The 19,472-nt window shown below is 38.4% G+C and overlaps 1 protein-coding gene across 19 annotated transcripts in view; it reads left to right on the top strand.

Annotated features, from left to right (window-relative positions):
- ACTN2 (actinin alpha 2) overlaps positions 1-11,113 on the top strand; it is an 84,013-nt gene extending 72,900 nt beyond the window's left edge. For 12 of the 19 annotated variants that reach the window (XM_080588308.1, XM_080588309.1, XM_080588299.1 and 9 more), the window contains 3 exons: positions 5,978-6,055; positions 8,173-8,331; positions 9,738-11,113. In XM_080588308.1, coding sequence (XP_080444434.1) covers positions 5,978-6,055; positions 8,173-8,331; positions 9,738-9,896 — 396 coding nt within the window. In that variant the 3' untranslated portion in view covers positions 9,897-11,113. Of the gene's footprint in view, positions 1-5,977; positions 6,056-7,141; positions 7,208-8,172; positions 8,354-9,698 lie in introns of all 19 variants that reach the window. The other 7 variants (XM_080588306.1, XM_080588312.1, XM_080588297.1 and 4 more) reach the window with 3 other exon arrangements.
- Positions 11,114-19,472: the final 8,359 nt, after the last annotated feature.

Raw genomic sequence — 19,472 nt, 5'->3', positions numbered from 1 at the left:
TTATAGCATTGTACAGACACTTTAAAGATTGATTTATACTCTTTAAATGTAATGCAAAATTATAGTTCTGGTAGTATTGTTGAATATCTGTTCAAATAACAGGCAAGACTGGATGCACTGTTGTGGAAAATTATGTGCCCTTTTATTTTAAGGCAGTGCAGCACGTTCTATGCACTTGCCAATGGCTTCCACCTCATTAAATTTAGCTGTAATCTTGATTACAGTATTTTTTTTCTTTGAATTGCAATTTGTCACCGTAGAAGTATATTTGTGGGGAATACAGTTAGGGCACTGATAGCAGTCAAAGAAAACCCTTTATTTTCCTGGCTATAAGTGGGAAGTAAGAGGCTGTGCATTTCATTTATTTAATCAGGGATGAATAAGAAAGTAGGAATTAAAACACTTCTGTGAAGAAATTTAGCTTCTTCCATGATTTATGTAGTACTCATGGATAGAGGATTAAAAAGAACTACTTATAGAAACAGTAGCAATATACATGCAGACAGGGTTCTCACATTCCTGGTTGGAGAACCATCTGTACATGAATTAGCTCTGCTGGCTCTGTACTCACAGGAACCCATCTTCAAAACTGAATTCACATTTCAAATTCTGAAAAAAAAAGATTACTGCAGTGCAGGACTAGGCTGTTGTCTTTATGTCAGTATAGATCCCTGTAGTTATCAGACTCTGCTTATACCCTAACTTTTATTCTGTTATCATATGTGTCAGATCTTTCAAATTATTTCAGGCTCTAGCAAAGTGCTACTTTATTTTCACTAACCTCTTGTTTGTCCAGCTCTATCCAGAATGATTACCCATACCTGGAATTATACTGGATGTGTATTGGATGCTGACAGTTATAGTTTGCTAAGTATTCTTTAGAATATACTTAACTGTTTAGGATGAAAAGCAGAATTCTCAAGCCTCTGCTTTTTGAAGGAACACACAAGTATAGAAAAGGCTAGCTGGACAGGAATCAGGAAGAGATTTTATGGAAAATATTACTTTCCATATAATGTTATTCTACTGCAGCATAATTTCTTTTTGTATTTACTGAGGAAGCAGAAGATACCACTACAGAAGCAGAAAGAACTTTCTTGGGTTGGAAGGAAGTAGCATACTAAATGGCTTTCCCAGTGCACAAGAGCAGATGACTGAGCAATTAGAGCTATTAAAAGCGAATTTATCCAGGCTTGGATAAATTACATGGCGGTATTTCAGAGTATTTAAGATATGATAGCTTCCTAAAGATAAGGAAGTGAGGTGACTGAATCCTAGTATATGTTACACTGGATAGCCATTTGTAGCATCCTTGTATCTTTGTAGTTCATAGGTAAGTTGTCTGCCATGCTGGCAGCAAGGCTGGTTCAGTCAATGAGGAGCCACTCTTAGCATCTCTTGGTGCCTCAGAAGGTCTTGAAGGAAGAAGCTAATTCCTACAGCAACCAGCCCTAGTGTTAGGGATCTTCAGGCTTTGCAGAAATAGAAGGACTTTGAGATACCAAAGGGTTCAATAGAGCAAGGACATAGGAAGGTCCTATGTGTCACGTAGCCACAGGCAAGCTGGAGATGGCCCTTGACAATAACGTACAACACAGAAGGGCTTCTCAGCTCCTAGATCATTGCCTACCCCCATCTCTCCACTTCTCCAGGTTATAATGAGACATAGCTTCATGCAGTGCTCCTTCTGCCCTTGCTTCTGTTGCAGGAAGCCTGAGCAGCTGAGTCAGAAGTGCAAGGAGATGGATTCTCCAGTAGCTTCTAGGGCCTCAACATCCTGGGCCTGGACTGCAAGTTTAGCTGCACACCCTACCTGTCTCCATATCAGATATAATTCAAAGGCCTTAAAAATAGGCCTGGAAGGATCACATTAAGAGAAAAACAATTTTGCGAATACCCCCTTTAGCACACTCCTTCCATCAGAGATGGGAAATCAGTCTAGGAGGACTTCAGTATAGTCACAGTACAGCAATTACATTCTTAGAAGCATAATGCAAGTTTAAGAAAGGAGAAAGGTAAGATCTAAAACCACTCAGCCCTCAAGCCAGGCTTTCTGCAGGGGACAGATAGCAGAAACACTGATAAAAGAGAAGCTTATACTGATTAAATTGCCCTGTAATTTAAAGGGCAGATGCGACTTGATCTACACAGACTAGAAGGAGACATTGAACAAAAATGTTTGAGAGAGGCAGGCTTGTTTTTCATTTTTATATCTTCCCTGTCCTTGCACACTTGAATACTTAGCATCAGTGAACAAAGACAGCCCAGGGTACTTCAGGGATACTTCTGGCTACACTAAATAATGAAGACTCTAAATTTGGAATTTAGATAGAGAGGGCAGTAATGTATTATTTTATGGTCTTGATTATCTTAAATAGAAATGAAGAGGAAACTGGATCATCTGAACATAGGCACTAACACGAAAGTACTGACTTCTTCATGTAAGAAGGAAAAATCATTTAGCAATATATGTAATAATTCTGTTGCTCATAGGAGCATTTCTGAATGCCTGACATAGTTTAAAAAATACACTGGAAGAATTAGTCTGCAATTCAGTGATGAATAGCCAAAAAAGATATGAAAAATTAATGCTGCCCTTGACCAGTAGGCTTTAAATGCATAAGCACAACGGAATCATTTATGCCTGCTATAGCTCTGACTTCTGTGGTATTTCTTCAGTTTAAGAAACATCTTAATGTTTAACTCTTAGGCTGTGCTGAGGATGTCAGCAGAGTACTAATGTACAGAGTAGCTCCCTTCTCCATTTTAAAGAATGTATCTTGGTACACATAAATCTAACAACTTTCTTCCACTCCAGGAAGAATATATATATGTGTGTGTATACATACACACATATATATATGTTTATATATATATATAAACACACATACATAAATAATATAGTTTATAATCAATTATGAGGCTTAATTCTGCCATTGTTAGCTCTTTGAAAGAGAGCTAAGTTATTATTTTAAATGGCTTCTCCACCGTGAATATTTGAAAGAAAACAATTCCGTACTTTCCAAGCTTTTGTTTGAGGCTACATGTCTCAGACTCCCAAATTGCACCGAGTAAGTGGGCACAGTGCATATAAGAATTACAAGGGCAGGAAGAGTTTGCATTTCTTTCAGTGCATCCACCAGCACATCTGTGCTAACACAAAAAGCATTACAAGTCATCGTTGTTAAAGGGAGGTGGTAAATACACTGTCTCCCTTGGAGCAAGGGGCAGCCTACCAGGGACTTCTCTTCCCATCAGACATGTATGCATGCTGGTACCCAAGACATTATTCCTGACGATGTTGCTCCTTACCCAGTATTCCTTGCTGGAGGCTATGCCTAAAGGCACAGTCTAGTTGTAGATATAAATGTGAATCTTTACCAAAGCTGGTATATTTCCTTCTTCACTGTGATTGCATAGAGGAAAAAAGAGAAAGTGGGACACCATGTCTGAATCATAGCAGTTTAGAAGTGTTTAAAATGGTGAATAGCTGAATTATGGTATGCAGACAAACTGGGACATTGACATAGACATGTTGCCAGTCACTGGCTTTCAAATCTTTTCATGCAGATTCCTTTTTCAGATTCAGTATATTTAGTACATTCTAAGTAAGATCATGAAGTATGGGATAAAAGATCTGCAGCTGCTTTGCAAGCAATATCCTACTGGCTGTTAATGTATGCTATTGTTGATTTTTGTGCAAACTACAGATTTTAAGAAGGAGCTTTGCATGCAGAACGAGAGCATCCTGCCATGGTATATTTCACTAACAGAAAAACAACAGCACCCTATTAAATGAACCCTATGATCAGCCTTATGCAGGTCAATTAGCACTCAGGAAACCAAGGCATATATTTGAGAATGTATTTCTTTGACTCAGAAGCACACTTTTTTATATAAGGCCACATAAAAGTCATATAGGGGAAGGAAAATTTTTCTGGAGACTAATAATGAAACAAGGAGAGGTTTCAGTGTTTTACTTCATATCTGTAGGAAAAGATAAATGAGCCAATTATTTATATGCTTAAAAAAACTAATTTCAGTGCTGGTGTGTAAACAATGCAAAGAACCATTTTCCATTGAGCAAGCCATTACATGGATTTGATTTATGACTTAATTGCAAAATATCATTGTATCCGATGCAACTCCAATATTTGGCGAAGATGTTTTGTTATGCTGTAGATGATACAGATTAAAAAAAATTAGCTACAAGAAAGTGAGAGCCTGCTATAGCACATGGCACAACTACTTGAACCTTCTATTGGGAAATCCCAAAGGCAGATGCTGTATGTGAGCTTCAGTGCAACCATTGCACTCCTAGAGAAAAGGGTTGCTTTGGTAGATATGCTAGTCTCCCTTTCACTCCTGGCTGCCCTCTGCTACTTGTTGCATGACTACAGCTGCCATGTATGGCTGGTTAGGATGCTTACACATACAGAGAACACCCCCAGTGTACTTAAATATTTAATATTCCTCTACCAAATCCTGTAGGGGGAGGAGGAAGAGGAACAGGATTTGGCTCTTAGTCCCCATTTTTATATTATTTTGTTTGTAGTTACACAGTAATTTCTTTGGCTTTAGAAAGAAGATAAAATGAGCTGACTTCATTCATGGTGTGACTTGCTCCCATTGCCTGTCCTCAGGATGGTTTTGCAGAGTTTCAAGTCAGCGTAGATTAACATTTTCAGTGAATGATAAAACAAACCATTTTGAATGCTTTGTAGCAGGAATTATTCCATAAAATAGAGATGTTAAAAAAAAAATCACTGTGGTTGTGGCTTTCAACTAAATGCTGCTCCAAATGTGTAGCTTTGCTTTATCTTTCATCATTGACTTCCCACTGTTATTTTTCATCTTCCCTTCATGGAGCTGGTGGATATTAATGTAGAGGGAGTCAGTATAATCACAGCATGATATGTCAAAAATGCATGGTGTCATGAAGTTAACCATCACTTAATCCTATTCATTGGTTAAATAAACTCAGTACATTTGTTAAAACTCTTAAAATTTCAGTTATGCATAACTACATAGAAATTTTCAAAAGTAAGTTATTCATCCACCAGGCAAACCAAATCCCTGTAAAAAGCAGACAGAAAACCTTGGATCTTCTGCAAACTGTCAATCTGTCAAATCAATAAAGGCAAAAATTTTTTAGTTTAGGAACATCTCTGTAGTAATATAAATGTTAACTCAATCTGAAGTATATGGCAGATAGGGCACATTTTGTATGAGCAAGAAGGAAGAGAAGAACCAGTCTGTTTTTAAGAATTAGTGTAGATTTCTTGACCTGCAAAATGGAAAAATTAATTGGTTCAAAACAATGATCCAGATAGATGTGATGAAATTAGGAGCCATTTAACCTAGAATTTAATGGGGCTCCTTTAAAGTCAGTTTTCAAACCAAAACCTTACTGTATAGATCGTTAAAGAACAGAAAACAAGATATATAATTTCTAAATTTCTTTTGGATCTAGGGAAAACTCAATTGTTTTGTAGTTCTCTCTTTCATTTGAAATGTGCATGTTCAGTTAAGAAATATCAGATCAAGAGAGAAGTAACAGTGATTGTGCGGGGAAAAAGGTTTTGCACAGATTCAGTGATCTGTTTACTGAATCTCGGATACACTGTTGTACAGCAATAGAAAATGAAGATAGCAAATGATAGTACAATAGAATAAAAACCATTGTATCAGCATAAATGTTAAAAAAAAAAAAAGCCTGTAGAGGAATGAGTGTGAATACTGTGGTTGAAATAAGGACCTCTTGTACCAAGTGAAAAACTAAAACACGAAACTAAAAATGTTGTACACGTTTTAGGTAATTCATTGCAATAAATTGACATTATGTTTCCATGAATTTATATAAACATATGGTTATTCATAAAAGAATAGAATGTTCTTTACTAACCAACTAACCTGATCTGTGATTTTTTCCTTTTTCCTTTCACCTTCCAAATGCATGACCTTGATGGGATGCTAGGATGAATCTGGCAATCTACACTCTGATGAATTTAAAGCCTGCCTCATCAGTCTAGGACAGGTTGGAAATGACCTGCAGGTAGAGGAAACTGATATTGTTTTGTTTTCAGATAGGCCAATATAATAGTTGCCAATCGTGGATTTAAACACCAGTGTATTCAGCACAATGCTGTAAAAAGATTCTGCCTCTGGGAAAGCAGCTGGATTAGATGGACTCTCAGCATACATTGGAGCCACATTTCTTGGGCTGTGCATTTTTTCAAAGATTTTTCAGGTTGCTTCTTTCACTTGATGAGACAACTGTGGGGAACTCCTATGCTTCTTGCACCCAGACTTCTCATTTTCTTTTCCTCAGACTCAACACAAGCTCTCTACTGCTCTCTCCTTATTTAGAATGATACAGTCTTCTCAAAACCACTGTATTATACCACAAAACAGAGGAAACATTTCTTTACCTTATTACTGTCATACCATTTATTCACCTCTGACCCAGGAATAACACGTTATTGCCTGTAAAATAAGCAACCTCCTTTTATACAAGGTCTTTCAGTGACCTTCTTCTAAGTTTTGCAGGTCCCATCCTTTAAGTCAGCGTGCTCATCTCTTTGTTGTAGTCTAGAGCTTGATAGTCTGTAGTCAGAAGAAGGAAAATCCATGTATTTATTTCCAATATATCAGCAGGCAGCTCTTACCATGTACCTTGGAGGTGGAGTGTTTTAAATAGTCAGTGATACACTATTTTCTGTCTGTTTTTAATACACTTCTAGTCACTACTCTGTCCCTTGCAGAGAATTGAAAAGACTTGGAATATCAGGGAGGCAGCTTGTGCATCTCCTCATTTTGACTAGTTTAGTAACAAACTTTTCTCCTTGCTCTTTTCTTTGTCTTCTCTGGTTGTCTCCTCTGTATTTTTGTCTTCTCCCTTATCTCTCCCCTGACCTTTCACCTTGTGGTGAAAATGTCTGTTTCCTGTGTGTAATATGTTAGCTACTTCTTCCTCCTCTAAAACTGATGATGGTTCTGGTGATCTGCTTGGGCAATATCAATGAATACTGATCATATACTGGATCCAATTTCCCTATGGTCTAAACTCATCACCTGAAAATGACCTTGGATGCTTCACACCTTTCCTTCCATATGTTCCTTACATTGTTTTGATCAATAGAGGAAGAATGGACTGATGGACCACGATGATTTCAGAGCTTGCCTGATTTCAATGGGTTATGATTTGGTATGAATTTTATGAAACAATGGCAATTGATTTTGCTTACAGCTTGTGACATTAACCCAGCAACATTAAACCTTATTTAGATTGACAGAATACTAATAATATAATTTACACTAGAGATATTAGTTCCTTGTTTGTTTGCTTTTTCTGTGTTTTCAAATGGTTAAAAAGGAAGTTAAAAGTAAAACTAGACACTTGAGAACCATATTCTATGGTCAGCTGTATTGCTCTTTGAATTATAAGAAAATTTTCAAAGTTGAATTTAACAGTCATTAAATCTTTATTTTTTCTTTCTTTTCTGTATAAAATTAAAATTTTTATCTGCATGAGGAAGGACAAGTTTGATGTTTTTTACTTCTTATTATTCTCATGAACTAGGTTTGGGCATTGCACTCTTTTCCCTCATTTTTTAAAAAATTCCCCCCACCCATCCATGCCAGTTCATTCTTTTTAGTGGAAAAAAAAGATGAGCTGAAGTTGAACTGTCCTGTATGTGGCGTGAAATTTTTAGAATTGTTTCCCTCAGTTCTTTGTTCAGTGAGTCTGCATATACCTTCTTGGGGTATTTTTCCAAGTTCCTGTGCAGTACCTAAATAATAATGGGATTATTATTGGTTTTAGGAGGTGGTGAAAAATGAAGGGTTAAAACAAGGTTAACAGGCATTGAGAGAGAATGGGACAGGGGGGAAGTTACAGAAAGTTAATTCAAAGGTATGTGCTATATATTTGGGACAAAGAATATCTTTTCCAAAAGCACCATGGCTGTTTTACAAAAGAGAGGTAGTTATTTAAGATCCCAGATTTCATCGACTGTGACACTTCTGTTCCTAAGTCGGTAATATGCTTTAAAGACTCTGACCACTGGTACCTAGTGGTTCATGACATGAAGACGTGGGTTTCATGGGCTTTCAGAGACTGATATTACGGTGACCTTTTTTTTTTATTATTATTTTTTAATTCTCTGAAAGGGTGAAGCTGAGTTTGCCCGGATCATGACTCTGGTTGACCCCAATGGACAAGGAACTGTTACTTTCCAGTCCTTCATTGACTTCATGACCAGAGAAACAGCAGATACAGACACGGCTGAGCAAGTGATAGCTTCCTTCAGAATCCTGGCTTCAGATAAGGTCAGTCATCATGCTGCTGGCTGTAAGGATTAAATGGCTCTCCTGTTTAGCTCTTATTTACTGAAAGTCTTGTACAAGCTTTTTAGTAATTATGAAGCTTTGTTTTCAGTTCATAAGAGTTCAGAGAAGGCACTTGCCTTTTTTTTTGTATGGAACCAACACTCTTAGCTGAAATGTGTGCAGAATTCAAGGCTTGTATCGTCACACAGAGATAACAAAATTAGACATCTTAGACAAACAGTTTGTCCATATAATGGATATATTGTACATCAATCAAGCTGTTTCCACACAGCAGCCTTCATTAAAGGGGAACTCATTCTGCCTTTCATGATGTTGTCTGGATGTTTCAATGCAGAATTTGGCCCTCTGGAACGCAGCCTGGGTCAATTGCACAAGATTACACCCAGTTGTGAGCCAGGTTGTGACCTGACATCTCATGCAACAGGGTGATGCAATGTGGCATTGCCCCATCCTAGGAGGAACAAGAGGAAGCCTCCTCTGTTCCTCCATGGGTACATGGAGGAAGCTCCTGAGTTTGGCATGCTCTCCTCCCCACAGCCAGATCCACTGGTGATTGAGCTGTGTTAAGAAGATTAAAGGGAGGATGATGGCAACACAGTAGCCTCTGGAGGAGGCAGGGCCTCATCTGCCAGGAAACCAATCCTGTGCTATTGAGAAAGAAGAGATCACAGCAGTACGGGTCTATTTGCCCAAGCTCGCTCTATTGATTTTCTCATTCTGGCTGTTTGTATTGATTTTGTGATCTCAGTTATTAAGGACCACATTCTGAACTCAGGACATGTTTACGGTAGTCATCACAGTTACTGTGGACCTCATTTTGAATTCCAGACATGTTCTCAGTAGGAATTCATGTGGAAGATGAAAACCAAGGTCTCAGGAAAATACAATTTTCTTTATGTTGTTATTTTAAACAATGCCAAGTCTATTAGTGGTTTCAGAGTGTATCCTTCATATCATAAATGCAAACCATTAATAGCAATAGTGCATCTTTCATTATAAATATATTAGGATGTTGAAACTACCATGAGCTAACTGACAGTGTGTCTGCCCTGTCACTGCAGAAGGGACAGTGAGGCACTCTAGGGATACTGAACTAGCTACCCATGGATGGGCTCCTGTAGTAGTAGCAGTCTACCCATTGCTGCACAGTGATCAGTGGCTAACACACACAGGTACATTTCCTGACACTGGATTTTAATCTGATCAGTTTGTTGGTGTAGGATTGTCTCCTTCATCATTAAGGGTGGAGTTTATCAAGCGGAACATTTGGTTTCAGGAAAATGAGCAGGACATCCAAGCGTATTAGCTGCAGTTACAGAAAATGAATGTATTTTATGTCTTTGAAGAATACATACTGAATTTGTCAATTGTTTCCCCCCTCACAGCCTTATATCCTCGCAGATGAGTTACGTCGAGAGCTGCCTCCTGAGCAGGCTCAGTACTGCATCAAGAGAATGCCTCCGTACACTGGCCCAGGTTCTGTTCCTGGGGCTCTGGATTACACCTCATTTTCATCAGCACTGTATGGAGAGAGTGACCTCTGATTCTGTAATTGGCTGTATTCATAGTAAACACAAAAAATACCCACCTGATTGCCCAGATTGCTTCTCAAAAGGTTTGACAAGCTGATTTAAAAATGAGTTTTACAAATGCAGTAGGTATCTTCAGTGTAAAGTGCTATTACTAAAGCAACTAGTGTATATTAATGTGTGCAGCGCGCTAGATTACTGCATTGTTGGTTTTAGGTTGTCTGTCCTATACAATGCTAGAAAATATTAAAAAAAAAAAAAAAAAGGAAAAAAAAAGGCAAGATACTGACTTTGGAAATGTCCCTTAAGAAGATAGAATGTAAGGCCTAAGAACATTGAAACTTTCAATTGTTTAGACTCACAAAATACTTCTCTATTTTCAGAATGTTTCAATGCCATATGTGCTTCTTTTACAATGTTCATAAAACTATGTTAAAGTCATGCTTTTTTCTTTCATAGAGCAATGTTATTTTCCTCTTATGATTTCTGATTTTATGTGCTTCTACTGGTGAAATTTAATAACATATTAAAATGAAGTTTTTCAGGGAAGAAATATATCAAAGAAGTAAACTACTTAATTACTAGAACAATCCAGAATCCTATGTTTTTGTCTCTTAAAGATGGTTTTCCAATATCACAAAGAATTGTAATATAGGGGAAAAAAAGCTGAAAAGCTAATTAAATTGCAGGTTTAGAGTTATGTTAGCAGTACTTTTAAGCCTTTAACTTTTACAGATGAGGGAGTACAACTTTTATAATCAGAAATAACAAGGAAGCTAATTTCATGTGAGCTGTTTTGTTTTGAAACCCTCTTTCTTGTCTGTGTTGGACAATGTTTGTTTCTCAGTATAAGAAAGCCAGTCCCTTATTGCATTAGTGGGCAACATTCATCTCCATCCTGCATAATGCAAAATCCCATCTGAGCAAATGTAGCATGGTTGTCTTGCAGCTTTAACTGTCCAATGCTCAAATTACAATTTGTCTTGACTTCTGCTGGTTCACAGGCAGTTTGGTCTGTATTATGCTCTTGTGAACTGTTTGTTCTACTGTTTTTTTTCCATCTTGAGAAATAAAATAAAAAAGCAGTAACTTTTTTACTTGAACCTACTGTCACTGAGGAAATGCAATGTAATCAAACAAAACCATTTACAAATGGTGAAGTGAGCTCTGCAGCCCAGTGCTATTAAAGCAATGATGTGCCTATTAAATAAAGTCTGCTTTTCAAAACCTTATGAGACGTCTGTCATTGACAATCATCTAGTGTTTCCCTCTAAGAATTTGAAATATATCTGAACATTAAAGGAGGTTTGTCTACGGAAAGTTCAAAAAATGTCATGCATTTCTGTACACTATATTTGCATGAACAACAGGTGCTATGTGCTGGAGGGACAGGTATGGACTCATGAAGTGACATGGAGCTCAGAGTGAGTGGGACAGTGTTTCCACTCGAGTCACCTGGGCACATGTCCATAGCTTATCGGACTCTTAGTTTAGATTGTTTTCAATGAGATGTGGGCACGAATACTTTTGAAGATGTTGGCCTTAACCTTTCTATATCTCTCTTTTTCCTTGTATGCAAAAAAGCAGGTGTTAAGTACACAATAACACTTTCATTGGCCTTTGCTTCCTGCAAGGTAAGGTGCGTGTGGTGTGAGCAATTTCAAAACAATCCCAGAGGAGATGGGTAACAATCAAATAACTCTTCCTCCTCCACCTTGTGTACAGAGCAATGTTGCTTCCAGACAAATGACTGCTGGGTAGGCTGAATCCTATTAAATAAATCTGTATCTCTCTCATTGTTACAGTTTAATGCAACCAGAAGAATAAGACATCGAACTTCCAAGCAGAGCACAAAAGCAAAATCTCAGTGCTACAGGCAAGATTATGCTAAAAATTGGCACAAAGGCAGACCATTTATGGTCTCTATCTGCTAAATTTTACTGGCAGGAGTCCAATTGTGATATCCTTTCTATTTCTGATAATATGAAAAAGACTTTAAAACTCATCCTTTAACTAAATGTTCTGTTGATCAAAGCAAATGAGAGATAATGTTCTTAGCACCATGAGAAGAAGACTTCTGTAAAGTACTTTTTCCGTTCCCATATCAGGTTTCTAATTTCTAGAGCAAACAAAACCAGTGGCAGACATCTGAAAGGATTAATTACCCATCCATACTTGCCTAAAATGTTATTCCATATTTATTAATTTCTTTCATGTAAAAATAATAAAAAAAAACACAATCAAGTTCTTTCTGCCAGCATTACCTATTACTAGGGTAACTAGGTAAATAGGTAAACTGTTATTTTACCCTGAAGTAGGTAAACTTAAAGGTCTTTAAAATATTATGTAATCAAATTATAGGGCAATGGGCCTGCTAGAGACATTTCCTTTTCCTCTAAGGCTCCATTTTTAGTAACTGGCACTTTCATTTCTCTGTATAATCACTCTGTTCACATTGGAAATTGGCGGTTTCAATGATGTTTTCTGTCTACGCCATTCTGGCAGCAAACTAGTTTTATTATGACAACGTGTAGTAACTGGGCCCAAGGTAATGAATACACCTATCACTGGGGTCAGATCAAGGTTCAACAGGAGAAGGTACGGCATTATTTTGACAATCATGTGAATGAAGGTTATAGGATAAGGTAAAATTCAGAAAGAAAGTAAGGTTTTAAGTTTCTTTAATGACTGTAAAACTGAAGTCTTCTGTGACTTCAGATGGATACAACAGATCTTTGAAAATCTTCCTGCCAGGATTATTTTGATTTTCCGGTGATCATTTTCAGCCAGTCTTTCTGTTCTTCAGAAAGGTGCTGATGCAGGTTGAGAACAGTGTTGTCAGCTCTGTGCTATCTTCATATCTCCTTTCTTCATAAATAGAATTTCCAGAACTTTATTTCTTACCTACTGGCCACAAAAGGCTTAAATGAGAGCAGCAGCTAGTGGCTTGTATTTCCATCAGAACATACTCCATTCTTGGAGAAGGCCATGCTCTTTCATTCAGGTTGTTCCTGGTGTCTGTAGAAGTTATCCAAAACACTAGCAGTCTCAATAAAGGAGGAAAATACTTTATATTAGCAGCTGAATTTGGATGGTAAGCACAGGTGTTTTTTTTTTGTTTGTTTGACTTAAATGACTTGTAGTTTGGAGTAATTCTGTAAGGCAGTAATTGCTTGATAGTTGCTAGTACATGAACAGTGCCTTAGGAGCATGCCTCCAACATTGATATAGTGGTGTCAATATTTTTTGCTGTGCTTTTACAAACAGCTCTAGTAATACTCAGATGAGAGAATATTACTTAGATATCAGGTGACACTGCTTTGAAGAACATTCATCGCTTAATATTGCCAAATTCAATTCCTCATCTTCTTCAGTGAGACTGTACATCTTGGTGCAAGACGGAGTTCTAGACTTCGAAGACAGGAACCAGGCCTGAGGTCATTCTTCAAAAGACGTAAGGAACAAAGTCAATGAAGGTTCAATATACACCGAAAGCAGGGAATCATCTGTATAACAAATACTTAGAAAGAAGGATGAGCTCAGTCAGACAAGAAGGCACATGTATCATTTCCATATATTAAGCACAAAGTAAGAACGATTAAATAGAAGATCTGGCTCTCAGGTTGTGTTCTAACAGAAAATGACTTTAAAGCAGCTGTAAATTTTTCACGGTAAAAGTTTAGTACAATATGCCTTGGCTTTGAATTCCTGACTAACATTTCTAACCAGGAAAAACTATTCAGCAGTCTGAACTATTGTATTTTGTCAGAATTTATATCTGAAAAATCTTCCCATTGGCTACTTCTGGAGAGAGTGCCAGAGTAGGGAGTGCTGTTGTAGTGGAAACATTTCAGTACATTGCACAAAAAGCACCCCAAAAACTCTTTTCAGAAACAGAAAAATATCCCCTGAGGTGCCAAAAATACTCAGATATGCAAAACCTACTATAATTTTACAGTATGATCATTACTAGTGTTTTTTTAACCTTACTGGTCCCTAAGGTGTTTCTCTCTTTGTAAACATTGACTAGGTTTCAGAATAACTGAAATATCTGTTCCTTCCCTGTGTCCTCTTCCCCAGGTTTTACGTTTAACAACCTGTGCACTTACTTGCTTGTGTGTCAGTCTACCTTCTGCTTCACGAAGGAATTTATCTGTGGAGCTGCTTCATTGGGGTAAAGTCTGTGCCACAGACAGCTGTTGGCATATTCTGATAGGAGTCGACTTGTTTCAGACCAAATATTTTAGTATAGGAAAGCTGATTGTTCTAAACTGGATTTCGTTTATTTTGCACTCTCTTTTTAAAACATGTGATTCCTTTCTAATTTTAAGCCAAGGTGTGGGCTGCCACCACAAAGGACAAGTCAATCTCCACTTTTTCCATGATCCCATTTATTTATAAATAGAACAGTTCCCTGTTCTGGTTACCGTGCTGGCTGGGAATGTATTCAGTGTACTAAGAAGGAGAGATTATCCCTTCCAACAGCAGCCTGTATTTACATTATCTTAAAGTGATTGTAGTCCAGTGGAATTAGGGACCCAACCACATGCTTTCACTAGAAGTCCTTTATTATTCCAACAAATGAATGTTTACGTACACACCACAAATACTGAGGCAGTACTAGGAATACCACTCACTTCCCTCATGAAGTAGGAGAACTACATTAACAGACAAGCCCAGTCATTTCCATATGTGAGCTTGACTAGGATTTCATATTCCAATCTTCAAAATAAATTGCCAGTTTGCTAGGTGTTTGGAAATTTCATTAGCATCTGTAATAGTGTGTTGCACAAACATGATTATTGGTGTATTGCTATAATTACTTGGAAATGAAATATATTGGATGACTGTCCTGAGGCTATTTTAACACCCATCCATCCCTCATCTGCTTACTCTTCTCTGTTTTGTTTTAAAAACCTGGCTGTTCTATTTGGCTCCAATTCATGGAAACTTTCTTCCATTCAAGATATCTTTTAACACTTAAATTGAAAGATGCTCTCAAGTGCTGTCCTCAGGAGGAGTGGTTCTTAAATGTGCTTTCCCGAGCTTGAGCCTTCAAACTGAGTAAATGCTCCTTGTGTCGGGAGCTCAGGTATAGAAGAGCTCTAGTGGCAGACCACAATCGCAGGGTGTCCTCTTTCAGGTTTTAGCTAGTCTGTCAGCAAGATGGCAAGAAAAAAATGTTTGCATAAATTGCCAGCAAGTCTTGCCTTGACTGGAACTTAACCGTCAATACAGACAGATTAAATTAATATAATTAAAAACCAACCAACCAAACCCAGACCAATAAAACGTAGCATAACTCTATCATCTAACATCTTGTTTAGACTATTATCCCAGCTCCAACCATTACCGATAGCAGGCACAATGGAAGTGTGTAGAAGCAAGGCAGCACGGTGCCATGTGTGCCCAGAGCATTCTCCCAGCTGCCAGTAATTTGTGGGTCAGGAACTTGTGGAACATTGCACACCAATGGCAAAGATTTATTCTGGTTTTCTGCTATAGCAGTATCTTTGAGAGCTCTTCTGTATTTTCTCTCAGGAAGGACCTGCTATTCCTCCTATAAATTCTCAGCAGGCTATTGGATATGTTTCTTTGAAAAAAAGAAAAAAAAAAAAAGAAAAAAAAAAGAAAAAGGTTTACTGTTTGTGCTTTTATCTTTTACAAAGTCTTTGTTTTCCCTTATTATCTCGTTACATTTACCCTGTCAGAATTTATAATCCTATTTTCTTCACGTAATCTAAGAAATCCTGTCTCCTGTGAGATAAAATTCACTACCATCACCACCAAAAAATACAAAAACTTAGTCCAGTCAAGCCTGATTATTTAACTGAAAACCAGACACCCCATGGTGGCTGGTGGATGCCTGGGTGACCATCACGACTAGGTATGGCAGACACAGCGCTGTCAGACATGAAATGCCTGAGGTCCTATTTACTGATAATGTGATTAAACCAAAGATACTGAATTTAATGTCATGCAGCATGTTGCATAACAGTCTTGCTGTTGGTTGTTCCTCATCTAAGGACAACAGTCCGTGGCAGTTCTAACTTTTAGCTTTGTTATTTGCTAACTGAAGGTGACAAAGCCTGATGTCCACAGCAAGCTGGAGAGCACCTGTGCAGGCCAGCAAACAGTCCCGCCGCTTGGAAACAAAACTGTGTAATTATCTGAAGTGACTTGCGGAAGAAGGGGCTGAAACATTAATAGTTTGATATACATATATATATATATAAATGTACAGGTATTGTTACATTATTTAGCCATTGTATTATGTTTCATTTTTTTCCATTTTTCATTTGAATATAGTTGCACATGCATTTGTAAGAAGTTGAACTTATACTTGTGGAAAACACAAATATAAACAGAAATTAATGAAAACACATTTTTTTATAGTTTTAATTCTTCCTCATAACAATCTACATTTCTGTCATCCACCCACACTGGCCTTGTGAACACTCCAAATTAAATATATTGATTATGCTTATGTCACACATTTCCTTCCATCAATAATAAGAAACTTGCTTTTTCATTTTATTTCAGAAAGAACAACTAAAAACATTCCTTTATGACTGAGCCGAGCTGACTGCCCTTTGGCTCTTCCTCTTTGGGAGCTTAGGCAGATATTTCATAAGAAACATTGCTTCTCCAAGCCAGACCAAGAACATGGACGGCCCAGTGTCTTTATTTGCAAAGGACAATTGACTGGGATAGCTATAGACGAATAAATATTCTGCCAGCATCCTTTTGAATAGCTCCTCATGTCAACACCTAACTCAGAGTAATTTCTGCTTTCTATATGGTGGCATTTAACCGACGCGTTACTCTACGGACAGGATTTTCCTTAGCAGAGGCCAGTTGTTTGCCTTTTCTGAAGAGGCATCTTTCTTCCTGCAAGCTTTTACTGCCTATTTGCAGAGCTTTCCTTTCTAACCCAGCCACCAGACTTTTTGTGAACACCCTTTCCCTGCTTTTAACAGCTGTCCTTTAGAGCTTAAATGTTCCTGACTGGAGACGTTAACTTAAATCTAGTTTAATGATCTCATGGTTTCCTTGAATCTGATTTTGAAGGGAGGCACTTTATTTCTACTTGATCAGAACACAGCCATTCTTGTTTTGTTCTAAGGCAATAAATGAAGTAATATTCCCTTTGGTTTTATAAAGTATCCTTAGGTTTATCTGCTACTGTTGTACTTTCTAAATTACACAGTCAATGGCCAGGAATGTCAGTATGCCTCTCCAGCCACCAGCTATAGATGGAAAGACATTAGTGCACCGTGTGGAAAATGAAGGTATAAGCCAGAAACTATTCCACCAGCACTTTCTGGCACCAAAATCCAGATGCCTGCAGGTAGTTTAGTTCTCCACAGCAAAGAGGGGAGGGGAGAATCAAGCCCGATTCACACCACCTGCCAGTTTGTACCCTCCTTATACCTCTCGGATGGCTCTACATGCTTCCAATATACTTGCCTGCAGGCACGTAGAAGCGCATATAGAAGGGAGAAGGGGAGGGAAATACAAAATATTTTCATGTGCTAGAAAACCCAGTGAGACTGTGGGCAGTCTCAGATCTACTTTCTCTTGTAGTCCTCTGATGGTACTTAGGAGCTCAAGTCATCAACAACGACTCTATTACATGAAGTGCTGTACAGTGTATAAAGACTGCTCCTAATCTAAAGAACAGTCGGGAAATGTACAGATGAAATGCTAGATGGGATGTCATAATGCTAACAGAGACTCATGAGGACTTGTCAGGAGATCTTAGGCTGCTTAATACATTGAAGGTTTTTCAAGTGTTAAAATGCATAAGTAAATCTTCTAGTTTTACAGGACAAAAAGAGATGTCAAGAAAAAATAATCAAAGGCAATTATTGTAGACCACAAGCCACAGAAAAAATTTTTTACAGCCACATGGAAAACTAGACGGAGAACAAGACCTGACTGGTGTTCGTAACCACAGGGTGTAAATACTAGGCCTTTGGGGTGACAAGTGTACTTGCTTGGCTGCTCCCTCACACCTGTTTTAATGTAAATTCATATCACCAATCAAATAACAAAAGAAGGTCTTGCCCTAGAGCAGTGTTCCCTGTCAGTGTCACTTGTTCATGCTGTGGTTACTGCTTGCAGATGCAAGAGGCTTCTTGTTTCTCACAATTTAATTTTTGAAGCCAGGATTCAATTTAGAACAAATGTTACCTGTGAGTATTTCTTCATTTCTTTCATTTATGATTTTGATTTTTAAAAAATATATTTATTCATTGTTAGTATTTCCAGCAAAAGCAGTTCTTTAGAATGGTTCATATTTCTGGAACTGGTTCCTTAAACTTTCTTGTTTTCTAGCTCATGTCTGGGACTGAAATCCTTGTCACTCATCTTCTTGCTCCTGACCTCATGAGCTTCCAGCTCTCCTCTCTGTTTCTGCTCTCCTACCTAGAATTAATTGAACACTTGGGATGAGCGGGGATAGCATTGCCTCAAACCACTTTGATGTAAGAGGATATCCTGATCCCTGTAGAAAGGGTAAAGCAAATGCCACTGTTATGTCCGTGATCATAAGCAGTTTTCACAAAGGGATAAAATGTTGAAACCTAACAAGTTAGACTTTAAAACAATTGAATAAACTGTGGAGTTTCAAAGTCCTTTAAGGGAAAGAGAATTGACTATAAACACGCTTTTCTAACAGTTGATACCATGCCGTTGTTTGCCTGCTTAAGTCAGAGGAAGCCAAGTAGGGCATTGGTCTTTCAAAGTATTTTACACAGGATTCCCTTGCAGAAAATATTTAAAAGTTTGATGTTCAATGGAAGAAAACTATATTAACAGATGCTGTGCCCTCACTCGAATGGAGTCATGCCTGAGAGCTGGGAGTAATTCCTGAAGCTCTCTAATGCCACTCACATCTTTCATGGCATGCAGATGTCCCTTCTTTCTGCCCCACTGTGCTTTTTCTGCTCTACCAGTGCAGAATGCACATGGCTGCGTTACTTGGCTATTATTGTATTTCCCATGTTGCCCTTCCTATGTGGCCAAACCTTCCCACAGTCCTCCTTATAGAAGCATTTTCAATGATCTCAAGCTGTTGAATACAAACTACTGCGCTTGCCAGGTTGAGTGTGATGCCATCTATGGTGCACAGGCAGCAGAGTACACCTAGGGCTTGTGCTTAGCCCCCCTCCAGTGCTTGGGCCTTTATGTCCAAGCTAGTCTGTTTGGCCCAAAATACACCAGCAGGCTCTAGCTGCCCTGAACAGCCACACCTAAAGCTTCTACCTCCTGCCTGCTGGCCCTGGGCATGTATTTAAGCTCAGGTCCTCATCCTTGCTCCTTGCTTAAGCCATGTTGTGTATGTGCTATGCCTTGCTTGTCTTTGAGACTTCCTGGCTTGACCTCAGCCCTGTCTCATGACTACAGACTGGCATTCTCGTGCACACTGGACTGTTGGCTGAACCTGCTAGGGTCACTGGACCTGCTTCTTTTTTGTTTGGGTACTGCAGGACCTTGTCCTTGCCTGTGAGGTTACAGCTCCTGCTTGCCTTGCCCTCACCCTCAGCTCCTGGCTTGCCTCCCCTGACAGAGCAGCCTGCTTGGCTG

This window comes from Anser brachyrhynchus (genome assembly GCF_964034855.1).
Source record: "Anser brachyrhynchus genome assembly, chromosome: 3".
NCBI lineage: Eukaryota > Metazoa > Chordata > Aves > Anseriformes > Anatidae > Anser > Anser brachyrhynchus.
This window is presented reverse-complemented; position numbering and strand designations above follow the sequence as displayed.